General features: G+C 42.1%; 1 protein-coding gene across 12 annotated transcripts in view; it reads left to right on the top strand.

Annotated features, from left to right (window-relative positions):
• Positions 1 to 22,818, top strand: part of magi2a (membrane associated guanylate kinase, WW and PDZ domain containing 2a) — a 263,837-nt gene that overhangs the window by 178,427 nt on the left and 62,592 nt on the right. For all 12 annotated transcript variants that reach the window (XM_085769103.1, XM_085769108.1, XM_085769100.1 and 9 more), the window contains exons 6-7: positions 2,609 to 2,688; positions 21,765 to 21,822. In XM_085769103.1, the coding sequence (XP_085625229.1) occupies positions 2,609 to 2,688; positions 21,765 to 21,822 (138 nt within the window). The remainder of the gene's footprint in view (positions 1 to 2,608; positions 2,689 to 21,764; positions 21,823 to 22,818) is intronic.

Here is a 22,818-nt window from a genome sequence, read left to right as displayed (position 1 = left end):
GGAGGGATCGCATGTGCACAGGTTCAATACCATCAACTAATGAGAGGCAATTATTTCCTATTACAAATGTTTATTTCTTTTCTTTTCCTTTTTTTTTTTTTTTTACTGCGTCATTTAATCATTTCAGTCATTAGGCAAAATTTCTCCACAGCGAAGTGGAGTGAGCCAAGGCGCGCTTGAACGCACCATCATCATCCGCTGCCAGGAGCTGCACAGCAACACCAGACTAAGAAATGAGGTGGTGTTGTCATGCAGCCAGGCACATGTTGCCTCTTCATGTCTATTAGCCACACAGGCAGACTTTTAATTCCCTCCACTGCAGACGAATCACCATATGTCTCTCTCTTCCCCCCCTCCATCCTCCACACCTCACACAGAGAAACCTCCTGCTCCCCCATCCATCAAGCACAGTGCACAGCTAATGCAGTTAGCCCACAGAATTAGCAGCTTCTAGTGTTTTTTTGTTGTTTTGGGCATAAGTGATGCCGTGCCAGAGTGGTAGCGGTTGCCAAGAGGATGCTACAGTATCTAGCCTTTGATTGGCCTCCATACGAGATCAGTTCGTTTACCTGCAGCCTCTTGTAGTGAGGCAGCCGAGGAGAGGAAGAGAGAGGAGGAGGAGGAGGAGGAGGAGGAGGAGGAGGAGGCAGAGTGACAGTGATTAAAAATAGTAAGGACTGAAAAAAGAGAAGGTGAGAGGGAGGGCATGAAGGAGGGAGGAGTAGTAGATTTTCCTACTATAAATACCCCTGGAAGTCAACAGAGGACGGGAGAGGAAGAGGAGGAGGAAGAGAAAGAAACAGAGGTTGATGGAGAAGAATCAAAAGCAGAGCCAAAGAGAATTTAACTTACCTTGAACTGCACTTTATTTTGGCTGGGCGTCTGGTTTGGCGTGGGCCTTTTAAAGCTGCGTCTGCTCCATCGTCTGTTTGCAGCAGCAGGGTTGGACGGTCCAGACTGAAACGTCTCAACAACAATTAGACGGAGCGCTTTGAAATGATTTCACAAACATTTACGTCCCCAACCCTTTTTTCCCTCAAATGTTGCACCTGCGTTATTGAGGAGGGCAGCATGGTGGTGCAGTGGTTCCTCCCATGCTCCACAGACATATTAGGCTGATTGGCGACTCTACATTGTGGTTGTTTGATATGTCGACTCCGTCCCCTCATCCCACGTCACCTGTGATTGGCTCCACCCCACAGGACCCTCCTCGGATAAGCAGGAAGGGATATCAATGGGCTGCAGGATGTGTTTAAAAAAGAAAATGCAACTTAAAGGAATAGTTCACCAAAAAATGAAATTCAGTCATGATTGACTCACCCTCATGCTGATGAGTACTCCATAGTAGTTTTTTTATTCCTCAAAGTGCATCTGGAGACCCGGGAGGGGGGCTCGTAGTCCAACGAAAACAAAAAGGTCCATAAAACTACACAAAAACCTTCCTCCACACTGCTCGTCCGCTGCAATCCAAGGGTCCTGAAGGGAGTTTACTCGAAACAACGTCATTTAGGACATGTTTACATTTTGCACTATGGAAGCCGTGGCAGACAAAATTTTTCTTATTTCGCGAGTTTTCGTGGACTTTTTTTCCGTAGTGCAAGCGGGTGCACGTGAGTAAACTCTGGACTATATCCCTTCAGGACACTTGGATTGCAGCGGACGAGCAGTGTGGAGGAATATTACAAGGTTTTTGTGTAGTTTTATGGACTTTTTTGTGTCGGGCGCTATTGACTCTCATATACAGTAAGGAACCCCCCTCCCGGGTCTCCAGATGCACTTTGAGGAATAAAAACCTACTCTGGAGTATTCATCAGCATAGGGTGAGTCAATGATGACTGAATTTCATTTTTTAGTGAACGATTCCTTTAACAACTTTCTACGGCAACAAACGAATGCACGCAGCTTTATCACGCGTGTATTGTTCGTTACTGACCAGAAACTATTGAAAAGAACGAGGACTCAAGGAGGTCGACCTCCTCTTTTCTTTTAATACTGTAGGAACTTTGCACACATCCCTCCCTCCTCCTCCTCCTCCTCCTCCTCCTCCTCCTCCTCCTCGCCCCTCCGTCATCATGAAGGGAGGCCATTGTGGCTCCAGAGCTTCAGACGAGGCCGGCGAGATGAAGCCTCGACTTTTTTTCTCTGGCACATCATCATATCTGATCCAGATCCAGCTCGGCGTCTGAGGCTCAGGATCAATGTGCCAAGCCCACAGCTGTTCCCCTCCATCACTGCTCCCTCACCTCCTCCTCTTCTTCACCTCCTCCTCCTCCACACCTCTATCCTTTTTTTTCTGTCATTCCTCCTTCACCTGCTAATGAGAGACAGTAAAGCAAATTAAAAGTATCGATTGCCATTTTGTTCACCTAAAGCTTTTTTTTTTATTGAGAAAGAGAGAGCGAGAGAGGGAGAGAGAGAGAGTCAGGCACACAGGGGAGTCTCATCCTCTCTGAAATCATTCCCCAGCTGAATTAAGAATCCACCAACCTCCTTCTCTCTTTCTGCCAAGTCTCCTCTCTCTCTCTCTCTCTCGTCTTCCAACGCACTCCCTCTCTCACACTCACTCTCACTCACTCTCTCTCTCTCTCTCTGTGTCGTCTCTTCACAGCCACAACACCAAGACAACATCGTGGCTGGACCCGAGGCTAGCCAAGAAGGCGAAGCCGCCCGAGGAATGCAAAGAGGATGGTGAGTGCTGCGTCTCTATCTCCTGTTTTCTCCTCCTCCTCCTCCTCCTCTTCCTCCTCCGTCGCTCCGTCAGGTTCATTTCCTTACAAGTTGCCAGCAGCATTTTTGTTAATTTATGAAGATTTCGGAGCTCGCCTGTTGATCCGAGGAGAAGCAGAGCGAGATGGTTTCATCCAAAGCGGAAGGAGGATGTGCAGTAGTGGTGGTGATTATTGTGTGTGTGTTCTTTTTGTTTTTTTTAATCTATTAACGAGGAGTTAACTTACTAACACGGTGGCAACAGCTCATATGTGTGTCAGGCCGCCGCCGCCGCTGCTGTGAATAGGAAGTCCCGTGATGTGTGCTTAAAAGCCCAGGTCCACGGGGACTGGAGGGTTACAAAGACTTCTTTATTCTCCACTGAGAGAGAGACGTGGAGTGTCCTTCACCCGCCCACACTCACACACACACACACACACACACACTCACATTCACTCACATTCACACACTTTCACACACTCGCAAAGCAAAAAAGAAAAGGAGAGGGGTGAATGTCAATGCAGCAGGCGTTTTATAGACGAGCATACATATATCGGAGTGTGTCATCTATCTCTTTCGGCCTCACCCCTCCCTCCCAACTTCCCCATCCGTCTTCTCTTTATGTGTGTGTGCAGCTGAGAGGAGATTTATCGCCCGAGTTATAGACAGGGAGGCAGAGGAGCTGAGGAGAAGGACTGAAGTTGGAGATGGACACAGACAACAAATGAGAAATGATGACTGTCACTTTTTTTTCCCCTTTATTTTTCCTCCATAGTGTGAGTTTGTTGGTTTATAGTCATGGATGTTAGAGGTAGAGGTGGAGGGGTGTTTGTTATGTGTGCGTATATTCCTGGTGATCACACAAACCACAAGGATATAGAGTTTCTCTAAAAATACATCCAGCTCTCAGACACGTACGCATGCAGACGGAGACACAGACAGACCAGAGCACTGTCAGGTCAAACTGTGTTTTCAGTTTCACTCGCTGGATTTTGTTTTTTTACTTGATTTGTGTGGGACGTTAGAAGAGTGTGGTGAGTATAGGGCTGCGACGAATATTGTTTCTATCATCAATAAATCTGTCTAGATCGTTTTTATGACTTGGTAGGCCTGGAAAAAAGAAATGTCCATCATAAATTCCCAGACTGAAGGTGAATTGCTGACTTCTTGAAACTGCTAATTTGGCCAAAAATACTTAATTTGCTAAGTAGATAAAGGTGAACGAATCCTTGTGACTTTGGTGATGCCTCTGATTTTTTCCTGTAAAAGCTAACATTGGTGGTTTTGTGTAATAACTCTCAACTTCTACACGATATCTAGTGCATGTAGTGCTAATTAGCCAAAGTTAGCATGATAAATAACTGTCTACTCATTATATAGTGGACTATTAAGTGACTACGCCATATTGTAGTGCTGTTTGAATGTTAAGTGAGTATTGTATAGGCTAGTAGTATAGTGGACTCATAGTAGCCTATGCCAACGATGCAGCGTGAAAAGTAGTGTAACTGATGGTCAGCATTGATCTGGAACATTTTAATTATGCAATGTAATTGTGTGGTGGAGTAGTGCCCGAAAGTGTTTTTTTCACTTTACAGTGAGTTCACTATAGGATAGTCCTCTAAATAGAATAACACTAAAGGCTATAGTGAGGAGAGAGTAGAGAATGAGTGAGTGATTTCGGACACAGCCTGAGATGTTCGCCCCTCACGATGATCCTGCGACTACAGCTAACATCATCATTACGACGATATTTGGTCAAATGCTAACAATATCATATAGTTAGTGCAAATTAACCAATGTTAGCACGCTAATGGACCCAACTAAGATCATGACCAGTGCACAATGTAAACAGCAGTGTAGCTGCCGGCTAAAAATCAGCATGTTTGCATGGTTATTGTTAGCATTTAGCTAAGTAGAGGCTCAAAGAGAGGCTAGCATGGCTGTAGCCTTATTCGTTGCTGTTAATTGTTGGTTTAAACTATATTTATCACTTTTTTTTACATAAAATTTCCGTGAATGAATGAGACCATTAAAAAGCTGATCATTGTTTGAATAGATGATTCAACAAAGACAGAAATACAGTTAGCATGAAGCTAAAGCGGCCTCAAATAATCGGCCTCAGTCAGACAGAGACAGGTGGGATTAAACATGGAGGCTGTTTCTGGCACATTTCATTCCTCCTGCAGAGAAAGGACCGTCCTGATGTTGCATTAAACTCAAATGTTTCCCTGTAACGTCCTCCTCCTTCGTCTCTCTCAGTGTTTCCATTAAACATCTCTAAGAGGATGAGACGACGACTCGGGGACAGAGACAGAGATGTGCCTGCGAGGAGTTTGTCAAAAAATGCAATTGTGCTTTTATACCTCCAGCACTTCTAATCCTGCTTATCCACTTAGGACGACCACAGGAGGAGATGTGCTGATGTTTCTAAGGACTGATATTGATCTTGTTGGGGCGACTCATCTAGTTAGTTAAACCCAGCTGAGAGGATCATGGCGGTGACTCCGGCTGTGGCGTTGAGTTGGACTCACCACAGTCATATTGAGGATAAAACTATAAAATATTACATTGTGAGGCATTCGGGGCTTCAAATTATTGTTGTTTTGACCCAGTTGCTCCATGTTTTTGTGCTGCCTGCTTCATATTTCAGCTCCTCGAGTGTGGTTGTGTTGTGTTGTGTCTGTGTTTTGACAGTCAGGACCGAGAGAAATGGTCAAAGAGTGACTGAGGTGTTTTTTTTAAGCTTTCAGATGTTTTGTTTGTTTCCATCTTGAGGAGTTAGGGTTTGTGTAAGCAGCCATATGAGAGGTGTGTTGTTCACTCGCACAAACGTCTGCAGCCCGGTGGCACCCGCCAACCCCTGGGAGCTGAGCTCAGTTCGGGCGAGAAGAGCTGCCTCTGTAAATTTGTTATTGATTGGTGGAATAGGTAGGAGTATGTGTGTGTTTGTGTGTGTGTGTGTGTGTGTGTGTGTGTGTGTGTGTGTGTCTACGTTTTGGACCTGAACCATGCTCTGATAAGCGCTAACAGGATCGCAAGGGGGAATCTGTGAGCTGTGACGGGACAACAGGCTGAGAGGAGGAGGAAGAGGAGGACAGTGTTAAGTGGGACTATATAGTAGAGGGACACACACATAAAACACACATACACACAGAGTTAGACTTAACTAAAAGTGGCAACACCACAAAGTAAAGTTACTTAATGATGAAGTCTTGTATTCACTTCTTAAATCACTCTTGAATTTCTCTTGGAACCTTTAATTAAAAGCTCCTGGAGCAGAATTGTTCTGGTTTATTACAACTCACGTCTTATTTTCTACAAGTTAATCACCGTCTGCTAATTGAGATCGGACAAACCCGGTGTCCTCCCACCAGCCAAGGCTTTATTTATTGTGATTATCTCAACTGCTCTTAAAGGGACATTGTGTAACTTCTCCTGTTATCTCTTCACTAAAATCGATTATTTGGTTCAAAAGTCTGTTTTTCATTAATCAGTAAACCCCCTCATCAACAAACTGAAGTGTTCCGGTAAGCTCTGAATTTGCCGTTCATATCATTCATATCTACATCGAGCGGGTAAGCTCGGTGCTGGCTGCCATGTCATGTCGCCATGTTTTTTTACGTTCATTGGTGGTGGCGTCTGTGAAAAGTCACCGCGGTAACGCAGTGAGGAGGAATGGAGCGTTACACTGATGCTGCATTCACCTGCAATCGGGCAGACGGTGACTGTTCACAGACGCCACCTCAACCTGAGCCGACAGCCGGTGTCTCCGCTGAGTTTCCGTGGTAAACTACCGTCACGCTGCCACTGAACATAAAAACATGGCGACACCACATGGCAGCAGCACCGTGCTTACCCGCTCCATGGAGATATGAACATATGAGGCTTGTTTATGCTGAAAGTGCAGCGGCTGTCAGTTTGTTGATGGGGGGGATTACTGGTTAATGAAAACAGACTTTTGAACAAAATAGTCGATTTTCGTGAATACAACCGCAACGCTAGATGGGAGTAATTCCTACACAATGTCCCTTTAAACTGAAGGTGAAACAGGAACAGGGAGTAGGTGCACCTTAACCTGAAACATCTATGTATTTTCATTTATATGTCATTTACTGTCTGTAAACAGATGGTAAACAACACTCATACACTGACAGAGCAGCCATCAGAGGTCATTCGGGGTTCAGTATCTTTCCCAATAATAAGGACGTGAATAATCAGGACGGTGAATCATGACACCAAAGTTTAACACAGTTAAATTTAAATGTTTCATCAGATGAGCTCCAGTTTCTGTTTCAGTTTCTGTGAACTGGACTGAACTGAAACCAAACAAAGTGAAGCTGGAGACACTCGTCCCACTGAGGGACGCAAAAGTTCTACTTACTGATGTTTTCAATAATAAGAGGGAATTTGTGTTTCAGTGTGTGTGTGTGGCTGCGGCTGCTTTGTGCGACTGTATTATCTCGTTGCATCTTTTACAAAATGCATGAACCCTAATTATCTCTCTAATGCCCATTGCACCACATGTTATAAGTATAAATTTACCTACATTACACATATGTAATTGATAGAAATCATTGATAACTTCATCCAAATGATCTTAATTCACTTTTATGTAGGCATTTACATAAAAGTGAATTAAAGCTCATTTTATCAACTTTATTTAATGTTTGAACACATAAAACATCACTTTTATCTATTATATGATTAGTTAATTATTGCTGAGGCATTTTACTGAATTAGTACGCTGCTGATTGGTTTAATCGTCACTCAGTGGTTTGAGCGTATGTTTCAGTGTGTGACTGTCAGGTAAATGTGGCGGCAGCAGACGTATAGAGCGGCATTAAAAAATAATAAATGAAAAGAGAGAGCGTGAGAGAGAAATACTTTCTTATGGTTTGAGTAAATGTTTTCACGGCTGCTAAAGACAGCTTGTTCCCTCTTATGTCTAAAGTCAGCTGCAACACATACAACCACATCCTGTCAAACTATGCAGAGGGATGCGTGTGTTTCGCTTTAGCTGCTGCTGCTCCTTCAAAGAGGCGTCGGCTCCACTGAAGACTGAGCTGTTGACATCACAGGCGCCTTGTAGTTACATAACTCACTCTGTATTTGTCTCCCTCTTTCTCACCTCCTCTCTCTACCTCCGTATCCTCCCTCCCTCCCCTCCTCCCTCCTCCCTCCTTCCTTCCCTGCCTCCCACACTCCCTCCTGTCCTGCTGTCTCCTCGTTTTGTTTTGGTAGACGACAAGAACTAGGACAACCTCGCTGTTTGCTTTAAAACACACTCACCCTCTTAAAGTTTTTTTTTTCTGCCAAATATTTGTTGGCTGGAGAAAATAAATAGAATAAAAATGAAGAGAAGAGGAGGAGGAGGAGTGTTTTTTTTTCGCCTCAGGTGTGTCGGAGCAGGTATAGCACAGAATATCCCCCTGACAGGTGAATTAAAAAGGCAAAGAAGACAAAACTGCGAGACGCCGTTCGTCTCTATTTCAGCACATTTCATCAGACGACAGCAGCGTGTCCTGTTCACGGAGGCTGAGCACACACAACACAGGTTGTACAGTATATGAATATAGACAGATAAGGAGTGAGAGAGAGAGAGAGGGAGAGGATGGGTGGGGAGGGGAGTAGAGGAGAGGGGCGGTGGGGGGGGATTATAATGTCGATGGCGCTCAGGTTTGAAGGATTGTAATCGTGTTAGAGCGACTCTTTGTCTTTCACCTCTGTGGATCCCAGCAGACGACGCTCCAGAGCCGCAAACCCAGACGTGGAATTAGATTCTGCTCACGTGACGTCGAGGAGCTTCACGGACAAAGAGACAAAGTTCTTATCGTCTGTTGCAGCCGCGCACTCGCTCTCTCTTCTCTTCTCTCTTCTCTTCTCTTTCCTCCTCTCTGCTGTTTTTATTCCTTTTTATTTGCTCTTCTCACATCCTCTGGGTTTGAGTGTGTTTTGTGTATGTGTTTGTGACACCTCATCTCTTACGTCCAGATCAAATGGGAAGTGTCATCTCTGCTGCTCTGTCATCCCTCCTGTCCCCACTCAGGTAGATTTTTTGTGGGACACTGGAAGTTTTTTTCTTCTTCATCTTCCTATCATTGTTGTTGTTGTTAGAGATGCACTGATTCAGTTTTTTCCGATCCAATCCGATACCGATACCTGGGCTGAGCGTATCGGCCGATACCCGATACTGATCCGATTCTACTGTTGAATGAATGAACCGCCAGTGAAGGCATCAGGCTTGACATAAACATTTAGCCTCGTTAAAAAAAAGGTAACAAATTAGATATAAATGTACTTAAAGCAGAAGTAAGTGATATATTTGTGTTAATATAAGTCTTAAATAGTTATATCTTCCAACAGCAATCACTTACATAGAGTGTTTGGACTGAAACACGGGTCTGTCAGTCCCTCTGCTCTGCTCTGAGCCGAGGAGAAAACATTTATCGTATCCTACAGTTTTTATCCAATGAGGAGAGAACGGCATGCAGGGCTGTGTGTGCAGCCAAGGGACGCCGTGAATGTGGCGACGTAGGGACGAGGACTGTTATGGTGCGTTCAAGGAAACTCGTATTTTTCCGACCGTGAAGTCGTACCAGTTCGATCTGGTACAAGTTCACTGGTCGGAAGTTACGAGTGGCCGTTATAGTGACTTTCACAGGTAAAACAGGTCGGAAAAACACGAGTGGGTTGCCTGGAACGCTACAAAGTCGTAAGTTGTGACTTGAAGCTGTAATTTACAATTTCAAAAGCCTGCCTGGAACGCAGCATTAAAGTCTTAAATAGTTATATCTTCCGACGGCAATCACTTACATAGAGTGTTTGGTCTGAAACACGGGTCTGTCAGTCACTCTGCTCTGCTGTAAGCCAAGGAGAACACTTTGCTTGTATCCTACAACCTTTATCCAATGAGGAGAGAGAACGGCATAAAGGGGCGGTCCTCTCTGTGTGTGCAGCCAAGGGATGCGCGTGAATGTGGTGACGTAGGGACGAGGGCGGGGACTGCTAACTCCATCCGCTGACAGGAAGTTAGCCAAAACGACCGAATCGCTTACTTCTGCTTTAACAAATAATAAAGTGTACATTAGCAGCAAAAATAAATGAATAACACTAGATCGCTGTAACTGTATAGCTGTGTATGATTAAAAAAAAGAAATGACTGGATCAGAATGTTGGATTGGCCTCATTCATCCGATATCCAGCAAATTAGTCAATATCGGAGCCGATATCAGTGCATCCCTAGTTGTTGTAGTTGTTGTTAGGGGATGCTGAATATGAGCACTCTTCGCTCCAGTCCCACAGGTGAGTTATTACAGACGGAGAGGCGCAGCGCCCTCCTTCACCTCGAGACTCATGCAGCAAGCTGGGAGCAGGGAGAGGAGGGGAGGGGGGAAGAGGGAGAGGGAGAGGAGGGGCAGGTGTAGCTGTCTGCAGGGTGATTGATGGGTGTATTTTGAGAACATCCCCAGCAGAGCAACGCCTGAGGCCTGGAGATTGGAAGGAGAATTCAAAAGAGTGTGTGGCAGGTGTGTGTGTGTGTGTCTGTGTGTGTGTGTATGTGACATGTGCATGGTGAATTAGCTGTCAGTGTGAGTGTGTAAGTAAGTGAGCTGCTGCTACACCAAGTAGAGCTGAGCAGCAATAAGTCAGCGTATAGTAGTGTTGATGCTACATAATAATTATAGCAACCATAACAATAATCTTTACTGTACTTAGAAGAACTTTTCTTAACAAGGGCAATTCGTAAAAAGATGCAAACAAACATTAAAACAGCAATAAAACAGTAAAAATGCTCATAACTGTGCAATTAACATTAAAATGCAAACAGAAATAAAAGCTTTCATGAATAAGAAAGAGTCCAGGGGCTTGGACCTCAAACGCCCGAGGCTCAGAAGGAGCTACAGTAAAAGTCGATAATAGAATTTAAAATCAGTAAGTAATAGATAATCGATGGAGGAGGCTGCAGTTTGTGTTATGTGCACTCAGATTTTCATGTTTTACCCACAGCCTGATTTAGTTTATTCCTCTGTGCTCTATACAGAAAACCATTTAAAACACACAAACGAGCGCCGTGCACCTCAGTGTCTTTTCCAATTAATCCCACATTCACCATCTCACTGCTGGAAATATTCAACGGAGCAACAATTGTGTATCAATCCTCAGCAAAAGAGAAAAAGAAATAGTCCCTGACAGTTCACTAATTAGTTCTGTTTAAGTTTCACGCTGCAAATTTCAGCTGCATTTCATTCCTAAATTACAGTGACACATCTGTGACATGCTGTCAAGCTCAGGGTGAAGAAGAGACGTCTTATTTATTTGAGTATTCTTTCAGCGACGGAACAATAAAATGATTTAGTGTGGATCTGCTCAGTGAACAATGATTCCCTGATGATACAGTTATATTTACGTCCCATTGCTAATTCCTTTCTAGTTATTTTTTTTCCCTGTTTCTTTTCTTGTCTCCGAACACGTATCACAGCATGTCTCTACTGTTTTCTACCGCTTTCATATTATGATAGCAGATTACTTTCTCCAAAAAATCGATTTTTTTCCTAAAGAACGAGAACGGAAAATTGTAGAAAAGTAATAATGAATGATTATGTCCTAGGGCACAAGTATAAACATATTCAGTTGCCAGTTTTGTCCGATCAATAAACCAAAATCCAAATATTAGAGTGATAATTTAAAAAACATTAGAAAGCAGCAAATATTTCCATAATAGAAGGTCAAACTGTTAATTTGGTTGAAAACCGAATTGTATTAATTCATAAATCATAAAAGTTGTTGTCAATTTTCTGTTTCCCATCAACTGACTATTAAAATAAACAACTAATAGTTTCAAATGAGCTCAGATTTGTAAAGAAAAGCTGAACCTGTAACTTTCACTGGTCTTTTTTTTTTATTTTGTTCTTGTCTGTTTGGGCTCTAATTGAGTTAGAAATTAGCTGAATCTAATTAACCTTCATACATAATTTCATCTAATCAACGGCATCTAGAAGCCAGTTACAAAACAAGCTGCTTTTCACAATTATCCTATTTAACATCCAACAGAAAAGGTCTCACAGAAGTGGCACAGTCTCCTGACCCCTGAGGGACGAGTGGAGGCCGAGGTCGTGTAATATATAAGAAACAAAGAACAGTGGGATTTTGCAGCAGAGGGGATTTAAGGACACGTTTTTCTCCACAGGTGCATTAAGGCAAGGCAAGGCATTAAACATCAAAAAAACAAAACAAGTTGTGGCTGATTGAAATGGAGCCTCATACACCAGAGAGGAGAAAACTGTTGCCAGCAAGTGACACAGTTAACTAATTTGTTGTCAAAGCCAGAGGGGTGTGTGCAGCATTGACTTTTCCTGTCGCAGCGGAGATGTATTGGTTTGTTAATAATCTTCTAAAAGACCTGAATCAAGATCATTTTCCACAGTGGAAAAGAAAGTGTAGCTGAGGTTAATGTGTGTAGAAGTATAACAGTAAATCATGGTGTCAAAGCTCCTTATCATATTCTAGACAGACTCAGTCACATGACCCTCTGTCCTCAGGGAGTCGTAGCATGTTAATTATGGAGCTGCAGTAACATATGCACACAGTGGGAAGGCATTACGTCTTCATAAGGAAGCTGCAAGTTAGTCCTCTTTACTTTTTTTTATTTTTCTTATATTTCACAACTAAAATAAACTGAGAGTTCAATGTTGTGTCCTTAAAATCTGAGGTCAAGTCTTTAGTCATCAGTCAAAGCTCTGAACATGTTGATGCTTTGGGAGGAATGTGGTGAAATCTTGGCTCCAGATTCAACAAGAGCTTCACTTTATAAAAAGGAGGGAAAAAAATTACAATATGAATGCATTTCTGCTGATGACCTTGATCGGTACCTTTCAAAACTGTTATAATAGAGAGAATAGTTTCATTCTTAGGTTGTGACAGTGTTAAGGATTGGGTTAAAATGAATGCTGTTGAGGTTTTAGGATGGATTTGTTGCTGTTTTTGTGCTAAAACATTTTGGTGGGGTTAAATAGGGACAGAGTTATTATTATTTTAACTTTTTCATTAGTTTTTATTATTGAGTCTTTCAGTTTCAATGGTTTTTGGTTTCAATGCATCAGTAATTTTAGTCAGATTCTTATTTTTGAGGCATTAATTATTGGTTTTGGATGAGTTTTTTTGACACAGTTGTATAACCTTCAACGTGTGCTCTGACTGTCTCCTTGTTTTTTACATCATAGTTGTGTGTTGTAGATTTTATCGACTCATCTTCTGGAATAAGTTGTATAAGGGCGGCTGTGAATCTCACTGTAGGCGGCAGGTTTCAAGGCGACACTCTGTGCTTTACCCTGCTCTTATTAGTGTGGATCAAACCTCCTGGTTTTCGGGAGCAGCATTTGTCAACAGCCCAGTGACTCTGACACAGGATGAGAGCGGCCTGCTGGTCCAGACTGCTCCTTAAACAGCCTGCAACTGTCACCCCACCTCCCCCATCTGTGAGACTGATGCAGCTAAATTATCCATCTTGAGATTTTCTCTGCCGAGTTATGTTTACCCATCGCCCGGCTCGGCTAGACTTTAAAAAAAAAATACTGTATCAGACGAGGGCCAGCGAGCTCCCCCTGAGGCGCAGCGGCCCTTTCTTTATACAACTTAGTCGACTGTGTGTTTGATTGTGACAGGCGGGGTAGTGATTATCAGTACAAAACACTGGGAAAGTGTTTTCCCTGCTGAGTTTATGAATTATAGGTTGTAGCGGTTGAGGAAACATTGAGGCCGCGTTCATCAGTACGCTCTGGTCTTCTTTAAATATAAAGTCACAATCATTTTCTCTTCTCTGTGTATATGTTATAGTTGGTCCCTGAGAAAAATAACAGCACTGATAAGAATGAAAAGATAGAAGATTCACAAAGAGCATCGTCAAACACTGTGTTGACCGCTGTGCACAAGGTTAGCTGAGGTTTCCACCACTGCTCACATCCTGCTGAAAATTCACAATATTATTGAATAAATGGTGGTGCAGATGTATTAAAGGGGACATATTATGGAAATATCACTTTTTGAAGGCTCTCTAACATATATTTAGGAGTTTGTCTTGCCTTTCGGCCCCCAAATTGCCAAAAAAAAACTGTAATGTGCAGGCTCCCTAGATTGAAATCTGTGTGGTTTTATGAGCTGTTCCCTCAGATGTCTTCCAGCGATGTAACTAGCTTTCAAATTTGCATAACCCCACCCCTACCTGGTACCGGTAAGAGGGGGGCGGGGCAAGGAGTGGCAGATTTGCATTTAAAGGGACAGGCACTGAAACCAGCCATTCTGAACAGAGAGCCGTGATGTTTGATCCTTGGAGTATTTTGACCAAAGAATTTCACAGATATGTCTTTAAGACACCTGGGAACAATTTTAATTTGTGGAAAAGGGGCATAATATGTCTCCTTTAATGATGATCTGGGCAGAAGTTTGTGTCCCTGCCACCAAAAACACATCATCTACAGTAATACCTTTACCTAGCAAAGTGAGGTCTGTTTGTTTTATGATAACGGCTCAACAGTGAAAGGATCAAATGGGACAAATTACAATTGTAAGTGACAGAAACTAAATCCATCTTCCGAATAATAAATGCTGGCGTTGTTTTTGTTTCGTATACTTTCTTTTAATTCAGCACCTTATGAAGGTTATGAGGATTTCAGAGAGAGAATAAGTCTGAAGTGGCATCACAATCAACAAGATTGTCAAGGTTTAATCCGTGTTCTTGTTCTGAAATCAAATCAGTAATTACCTCTTCAGATAGTTGTTTGAGTCCTCCATTGCCCACTGAAGCACAAGAAATTGGCTCTTGTGAACCCATCTACAAATAACGCATCCACATAACAAGACAACAGTCCTGTGAGCTTTTTAGTTTCAGTAAGAGACTCGAGGACTCAAAGATTAACTGAGCAAAGAAAACAAACCCAACTACAAGGTAACTGACTTTACTGTGCGGAGAATACGACATTAAATCCATTTGTTTGGCTCCACTATAAACTAACTATACAAAGGTTCATATAACTAGGAGTCATGAAGTCGTCATCCTCTGCTTTTCTTTCCTTCCAGAGGTTGAGTTTTGGAAATTAAAATATATAAGATAAAGGTCATTTTATCTGATGGGTTAAATCATTTAATTTGAATACATATCTGTGAATTCAATGACATTTCAGAGTGGAGAGCCAGGTCATTAGAGGCAGTAAGGTGACTTCATCTCTGGTGGCATTTCAGAGACTTTCAAGCTAAAGTTTAAGGTTTAGATAATTGAGGTTTAACCTTAAGTAGCCAAGTGTCCACCTCTACAAACTGAGGTTCACACATATATTGTATTATTTGCTGCTAATTCTGTGTTCTCCAATGTTCCCGTACCGATCGGCAGAAACTTTCATTTCATCAGCAGAGGTGACATGATCAATGAGGGCCGGTACAGTGAACAGCATCCAGCAGGAGAGGACTTTAATTTTTGGTGACTGACTACTAAAAAAGGCTGAAGGCGCTGAAAACGATTCAGTTCAGCTGGGTTTGCTCCTCAAAAGAATGAAGAAGAGAAAGAATAGAGGGAGGAATGAGGACATGTGTAAATCTCCGGGGTGTGCGGTTTGCTTCCCATGTTTCACAGGCCAAATCAGAAAAAAAGCTTAGCTGAATAAAAAATGTACAAGCTTATGCGCATGAAAGTTCACTTCAAAAAATAAAAGGAGGCCTTTTTTTTTCCAGAGTGTGAGAACATGAGATGAGATGAGATGAGAGGATACTGGAGGAAGTGGAAGGAGAGGAAGTAAAGGGGGGAAATAAGGTGAAGCAGAAAGAGAGAAATATGACTGAGTGGTACTGGGAGGTGAGAAAATAAGGGGAAGATGCCAGGATGCCTCCTGCTGGTAGTAAGTGGCCCTCCACCTGCGAATTGAAGGATGGAGGACGTTGGGGCATGACGAGAGGTTGCAAACATTGTTCCACTTATACCTCAGGTCTCCATCACAAGGGCTCCTACCCGAACATTTCACACCAGCTTGATATTTCCTCCCTGGACGCGTGCAGGACAGCAGTGATAAGCAGTGCAGGCTTTATACAATATGGCGTACACACAGTTACACTCCCTCTCCCTCCCTGTCCCGGGGAGTTAGCACTCCATTGCAGGCTGCTGACAGAGAGGTTATAGATGGCACTCAGCGGAGCCAGACAAAAGAGCGAGCAAAGAGACAATCCGCCTAAGTTCAGCATTTATCAGCATCACGCTGCTCGGCTCAGTGAAAGTAACAGCATACAGTATGAGTGTGTGTGTGTGTGTGTGTTTGTGTGTGTCTGTGTTTGTGTTTGTGTATTCATGTGGGGCACTGCAGACAAGAAGAGAAGAAAAAAAACTTCTGCTGAATAATGGCAACTGTGGCCACAAGAGAAGAGACAGAAAATCAATTAGCAGTGCTGTCTAATAGCTACACAGAAATATCTATGTAGCCTAATGTTCACTATCATAACCACCACCGCCTCTGACTTTAAGGGATGATCACTGTCTACTACTTATTTTCAAGAGTTAAATGGAAAGATTGACTTTAATGACATTACATTAGAGTAAGAGTTAAAATATAAGTACATTTGTGTACATTCATACAGTACGTGCACAATAAAAAATCATGCTATTTGCTAAGTGTAGGTAGTTCATTTTCACAACGTTATTTGAAAAAATAAGATCATTTTGTAAAGTTATCTTACAATACAAAGTAGGCTTTTGATGTGTGTGATATGTTTGATTCATGCTCATTTCTACTTAGGCTACGTAACTGTCCAATCACTTTTAATTGGTTTAATGTAACAATTCACAAAGTTACTGTAGTTTATAAGCCGGTAAGCAGACTTTACAAAGCTAGTTGAAAAAATAAAAGAAATTTACAAAGTTAGTTTAAAAAATCACCACCTAAACTAGCTTAAAAAGTAAGATAACTTTACAAAGTTAGCTGGGGTCCACTCCAACATCCCATTATTCTGAAAATGACCCATTGTTCCGTAAACTCAATGTTTCGACATCCCATTTTTCCGACCATATTAAACCCATTCTTCCGACGTCCCGTTGTTCCGATATGTGATTATATATGGATGTGGGTTACAGTTAGGGTTAGGTTGGGATAATAACGTTTTCTGATGTACAACGTGCACGGGCACAGGTTTTCACTTGTATCAGATATTGATGGCTGTGGTTAGGGTTCGAAACATTGAGATTTTGGAACAATAGGTAATTTTCCGACTATTGCGATGTCGGAATTATGACATGGCACCAAGTTAGCTTATAAAGACGGATAACTCTACAAAGTGAGCAAGCTTACAATGCAATGTGTCAATTATTGTTTATTTCAGATTCATGCTACTACTTGCTTTGACATTGTTAATTAATTGAAGAAAAGTTAAAGTTAACTAAAGTTCGCTGGCAAGTAATTAATGTGTCAGTGATACTTTTGACCTAATTCACTGATTTATCTCCAGGAGGCAGCTTTAGCCTAGCTTAGCAGACAGACTGGAAGCAGGGAGAAGTCCGTTTTAAAAATCCAATTTTTAAACAAACCCACCAGAATCTGTAAAGTTCATGAATTAATAGCATTTGAGACGCTTGTAGGCACATTTTCTAGTTTTGCAGAGAGAGACATGCTAGCTATAGCCCCCCTGCTGTTTCCAATCTTTTTTTTGGGGGTTGAGCTAATCACATTTTGGCTATGACACTTTGGCTCCGTACTTTACAGTCAGATAGATATGAGCGTGGTATCAATCCTCTCATCTAACTAACTCTGGCCAGAAAAGCGACTAAGCATATTTCTCAAAATGATGATCGAGGAACAGAGAGCGACGTGGTTTTTTAAAGGAACCTAGCGAGCGTAGAAAAGAGAAAAAACCAGCGCCGCTGTAGCAGCCGAGACGTTTCAGGTGTTTTGACTTTTATGGTTTCACCTCCAATTAGAGATGTTTAGATTAAATGGCTCAACTGTTGGCTCCTGCACAACTTCTCAGATCGTCTGACTGCTCTCATTTCCTAACGGATGATGATGATGATGATGATGATGACGGCTGAAATCACACAATTATCTCTCAAGTGTGCTTGATTTGTAGAGTTTGTCTTCTTTTTTCCTCTTCTTGTGCTGTTATTGAAAGCGGAGTCATTTCTGGCTTCCTGCAGTTCTTTTCAGCGGACATTGTTGTAGAAAAGCTTTTAATTAGGAGACTGCTGAGATTCATGACAGCCCTTTGATCTCCTGTATTTGTGAGTGTGTATGTGTTTGTGCATACATATGCAAAATGATACAGCGTGCATGTGCGTGTGTGTGTGTGCCTGTAAAGTACTGTAAGTATCATGTGTGTGTGCATGTGTGTAAAGGTGAGAACATGAAACGCTCTCTTTCATATTTAATGAGTGGAGATGGGGCTAAGGAGTGTTGCGGTGTTCACAGGAGGTATTCCCGTGGGCTGTCAACCTGCTCGCAGCACTCTGTTATATCACTCACAACCATGTGTGTGTTTGTGTGCGGAAAGTCGGCATTTTTAGTGAGTGTGCATGCAGGCAAAAAATAGTGCATCCTACTGAAAATTTTATAATTTGTTTTGAGGGGATGGGGGGCAGGGGTTGAGGGAAGCATATGGCACGTGCATGAGCATTGCACCAGCATTGTTTGGATATTTCTGCTCCGTGTGGGAGGACTGGGAGTCTGCACAGCACAGAGTTGAGTCTATAAACTAGGCCAAGGAATAATATTATATATATGTGTGTGTATGTAATGACCATACAGAGTAGTATCTGTACCGTGCAGCTCTTGAAATACGTTTCTCTCGAGCTGCAGCCGTCGTGCCCTCAACCAGCCGCAGGGTCTCTGGGAGCACGAGGCGATGTAGCGCTCCCTCTGGTTGCTTCCTCTTCTGATTAGGAAGCATTTTCTCTGCTGTTATCTCCGCTCTCATCCTGATTAACTTCGCATTGTCACTAATCAAAGCTTGTGTGAGTCTCAGCAGAGCTGTACTGGAACACACTGTCCCCAAGCTCTGTGCTAGATTCAGCCAGATTCGTGCCGTTTTTTAACGAGAGCCGCTCTCTCTCTCTCTATGTACTCAACTTGATTTTGAATGATCACGCTATTATGCTAAAAACACTAGAGTCTGCATGTGGGAATATGCTTTAAATGCTAATGGTTCATATCCTGAAAAGCAAAGGGGGAATTCCTGCAAGGCATGTTTTTAGGGAGCTGCTGTGTGAAAACTTTAAAAGGCTGTTGCAAACCAGGAAGACGATCATGTTCATTTGTTAAAAAGGAAGCATGTCTTTCACTACAAACCACAAACATGAAGAGGCTGAGAGAGCAGAAATAGCTATGACTTTGTGGTTGTACAGAACTGTTAAAAAGTTAGAGGCCACTTTGAATATGTTAAGTTAGTAAAGCTCTTGGTCCAGACTGAACATCTGTTTGATGGATTGCCAAAACAAAATCTGGTGCAGACATCCTTGCCCTTCTCAAGACGAATATTAATTAAGTAAACTCCTGACTTCTCATCCTGTGACAACTGAATCCCCATCAATCTCAGTGTCACATTGAGTTTAGAGCTAATTAGCATGCTAACAGGGTAAACTAATGGGTTGTAATTACTACCTGCTAGATATGAGCATGTTAGCATACCAGTGTTTGGACAAAAATATTAAAACATTAATATATTTTTTGATATTCACATAAGTTGTGTCCTAAATTACCATGGAAACCAACACCATCTTTATCAGGTTATAGAGGATGACAAATAAACCAGTTTTCTCTCAAATTTACCAACGAACCACTGTCACTGGCATTAAACTTAACTTTGTTACATAATGATATTACACTGAGTCAAACCACGTTTAAGCTCGCTGCTATTTTTGCTCACTTAAATCGTTTATCTGTTTTGATTGATTAAGATGCCCATGGTCAAAATTTTAGCAAATGTACACAGTTTTTCTACGACCCTGTCAGACACAGACTCAGCAAAGGAAGGGTTAAAAAAAAACCCCACAACTCTAAATTTGCTCTGACCAGTCGTGGCTCTACTGGGACGCTGCTGTCAATGCCAATTTGCAATGGGAAAAATCTTGTGAGCCGCTGGAATAAGATCCGGGAGACTGAGATGTCTTAAGCAGAGGCATTTTATTGATGTTCGATGCATCGAGGAGGAGAGTGATGAGCAGAGCAGTCAACATTTTCAACCAGTAATGCTGCAAATCTCTCTGAAGCTGTCCTCTGGAGGGACGTGTATTTAAAACCCCTCCGAATCCTCACATGGTTCAAGCTCATACATGTGTTAAGAAGACCGCTGGATGTGTAACTCTAAACATTAAGCTCATGTCTTTCCTAACGCACGCTGTAAATCCCAATTACCTCAGCTTCATTAAGGAGGACTAATTGACCGTGAGGTACAGAGACACAGGCTGTTTATTATGGTTATCCACAGACAGTCAACTGACCTGGGCAGCAGTTTGGGACTTAAGTGTTCAGATGTTTATACCTAATTATAAATGTCTCAAGCAGAAAGTATTTGATGTGTTCAATAGAAATACTTAGGGAGTGCTGGTTAACAGTATTAGACCAACAACACCACTTATCAAAGTTTCTTTAAAGGTCCCATATTGCATAAAGTGAGATTTATATGTATTTTCTTAATCATAAAGCAGGTCTAGGTTCTATATTAATACTGTGAAAGTATCAAAGCCTCAGTACACAGCTTCTATTCAGAAACTGGGCCTCAAAAAGCCTTCTTTTTGGTTTTTATCTGAGTGTTTTAAAGGGACAATGAGGAGTTTTGGAAAAGCGAAGTGTTTTCACACTACATTTATGAGCCTCCACGCGCACCGTGAAATTCTTTGACCGGCGCAAGACAAACTCATGTTTTCATTCATCAAGAATTAAAGTCAGAGGTTCGAAGAAACGTAGATTCATCCACATTAATATGAGACTTTTTTATTGTCGCAGAATTTTTCGTTCTGCCACTGGAGAAACTCCTCGTTGTCCCTTTAACCTGAAATCTGCTTTATTTCTATTAAATGACTCCAAAAACAGTCAGTCAGCCAATCAGAGGAGAGACTCAGAGCCTCCTCTCTTCTGATTGACTAACACCAATCTGAGCTCCAGACAGAATCCTGACAAAACTACACTGAGATGAAATTTTGGTTCTTAAAACCACTTTAAACGTTCTTATTGTTCCCAAAACTTCAAAATAACACACAGGTGAAGAGTATAATCAGAGACCTTCATGGGTAATGGTGAAAACAGCTTCTCTGTGCTTCACATCATTGTGCACTTGACAATTTTGTCCTTTTAAAAAGCGATTTGAAAGCCGAGTTCGAGCACTGACACTCGCACTTTGTTACGTGTCATCCAAATTCTTCTCACAACAGCAGCGGTGCTTGATCTGTCTGTCATTTGTCAGTAATTGACTGTCATGTGCTATTTGTCAGTAATTGTGCTCAGTCTTTGGCTTGTAGCGCTTGGAGTCAAGCTGTTATACACCGACTGAAATATCTACCAATTGATACTGTGAAGGTTCAACACCCCGAGGGTTTGTGCTCGTTCTAGTTCAGGCTGTTAATCTATGCAAAGTTCCCACATCAAAACACAATATTTACAGCACGGAGAAGATGCAGGGGCATAAATATTTAACCGATTTTAAATTCAGCCACTGGATCTATCAATATTTGGAGTTATTTTGCAACTTTATTTTTTTTTTCTTGGAGAGGGATGCATTTGATGCACGGCATTAAAGAGCCAGTAGCCTCTTTAAATCAATCAAAGTGACAAGCTGCGGAGAAAACAGTCAGGTTTTGTCACGATCAAATTTTGTATTTTGAAAAATAAGATTTCGCAGTAATGACAAGTCTGAGCATGCGGCCTGTTCGGAGAGAGCAGCAGCCCTCCAGTTAGCATGTCCTGGTAATCACCGACAGGAAAGTGACTAATTTTTCCACAAAGATCGATACGCTGCTGCAGGTTTACTGAATAAATAAGACTTTCATTATTGTTGTCTCACTGCTGATGTGTTTTTTTCTTCTTTTTTTGTCGTTGCAGAGCTTCCGTACGGCTGGGAGAAAATCGATGACCCCATTTACGGCAGCTACTATGTCGAGTAAGTCGGGTACATCTTTAATATGTAATGGCTGGCTTTTGATTTCCAATGTAGCCCGCTGGTGCTGTATTAATCATATTTATTAGGAGAAGTCTGGCGCTGCAGCCGGGAAGCAAGGCGCTCCCTTTTGTCTGTCTCTCTCTGCTGTCGGCTCACTGTTTGTTTGCAGTATGGGGGGGGGCACGGGGGGTTATTTGTCCGTGTGTGCTTATCCATATTTCTATGTTATCCCTGTGTCCGAAGCGCTCATAGTGCATCTATATCTGTAGATTAGCTCATGAGCTGAAATCTCTTTTTAAATATTCTACATGTGCCTCTGTCCATAACCACCACTGTGCATCAGGCTGCAGGAGTCCGCCCCCCACCCCTCTCCACCCCTCCCTCCCTCCCTCCCTCCCTCCCATGTTCAGAGGTGTCATCTCTTTGGCTGGATGCTCTCCTCTCTGGGGCGGAGGGGACGAGGCTCTATTTTTAGACCGGGGGGGTCATTTGGTTCGACTTTGCTTAAGAAAACCTTCAAAAATACACTCGACTTACACAAGACTAACATACTTTGGTAACACTTTAGATTAGGGAACACATATTCACCATTAACTAGATGCTTATTAATATGCATATAAGTAGCTTACTAGCTCCACATATTAACACCTTATTCTACATAGCCTTATTCTACCTCTATTACACCATGAATTAAGATTTTTCCTGATATTAACTCCTAATTATCGCTTATTCATTGTAAATTAATGCATTGTTGTTTCTGGATAATGATGTGAATAACCAATGGGTTATTGGGGCCTTGTACAGGAGCAGTAGCACAACAACAGTAATTCTTCCTTTATCACTCTGAATTAGTATAGCATTAATGCATTAATTTACAATGAATAAGTGATAATTAGGAGTTAATATCAGGAAAAACCTTAATTCATGGTGTAATAGAGGTAGAATAAGGCTATGTAGAATAAGGTGTTTAATAATTTCTAATAAGGAGCTAGTAAG

The sequence above is a fragment of the Trachurus japonicus genome, chromosome 23, assembly GCF_045865225.1.
Source record: "Trachurus japonicus isolate A0001 chromosome 23, Traja_1.0".
In the NCBI taxonomy this organism is placed as follows: domain Eukaryota; kingdom Metazoa; phylum Chordata; class Actinopteri; order Carangiformes; family Carangidae; genus Trachurus; species Trachurus japonicus.
Note: the sequence above shows the minus strand (reverse complement) of the source record. Positions and strands in the feature narration are given on the sequence as shown.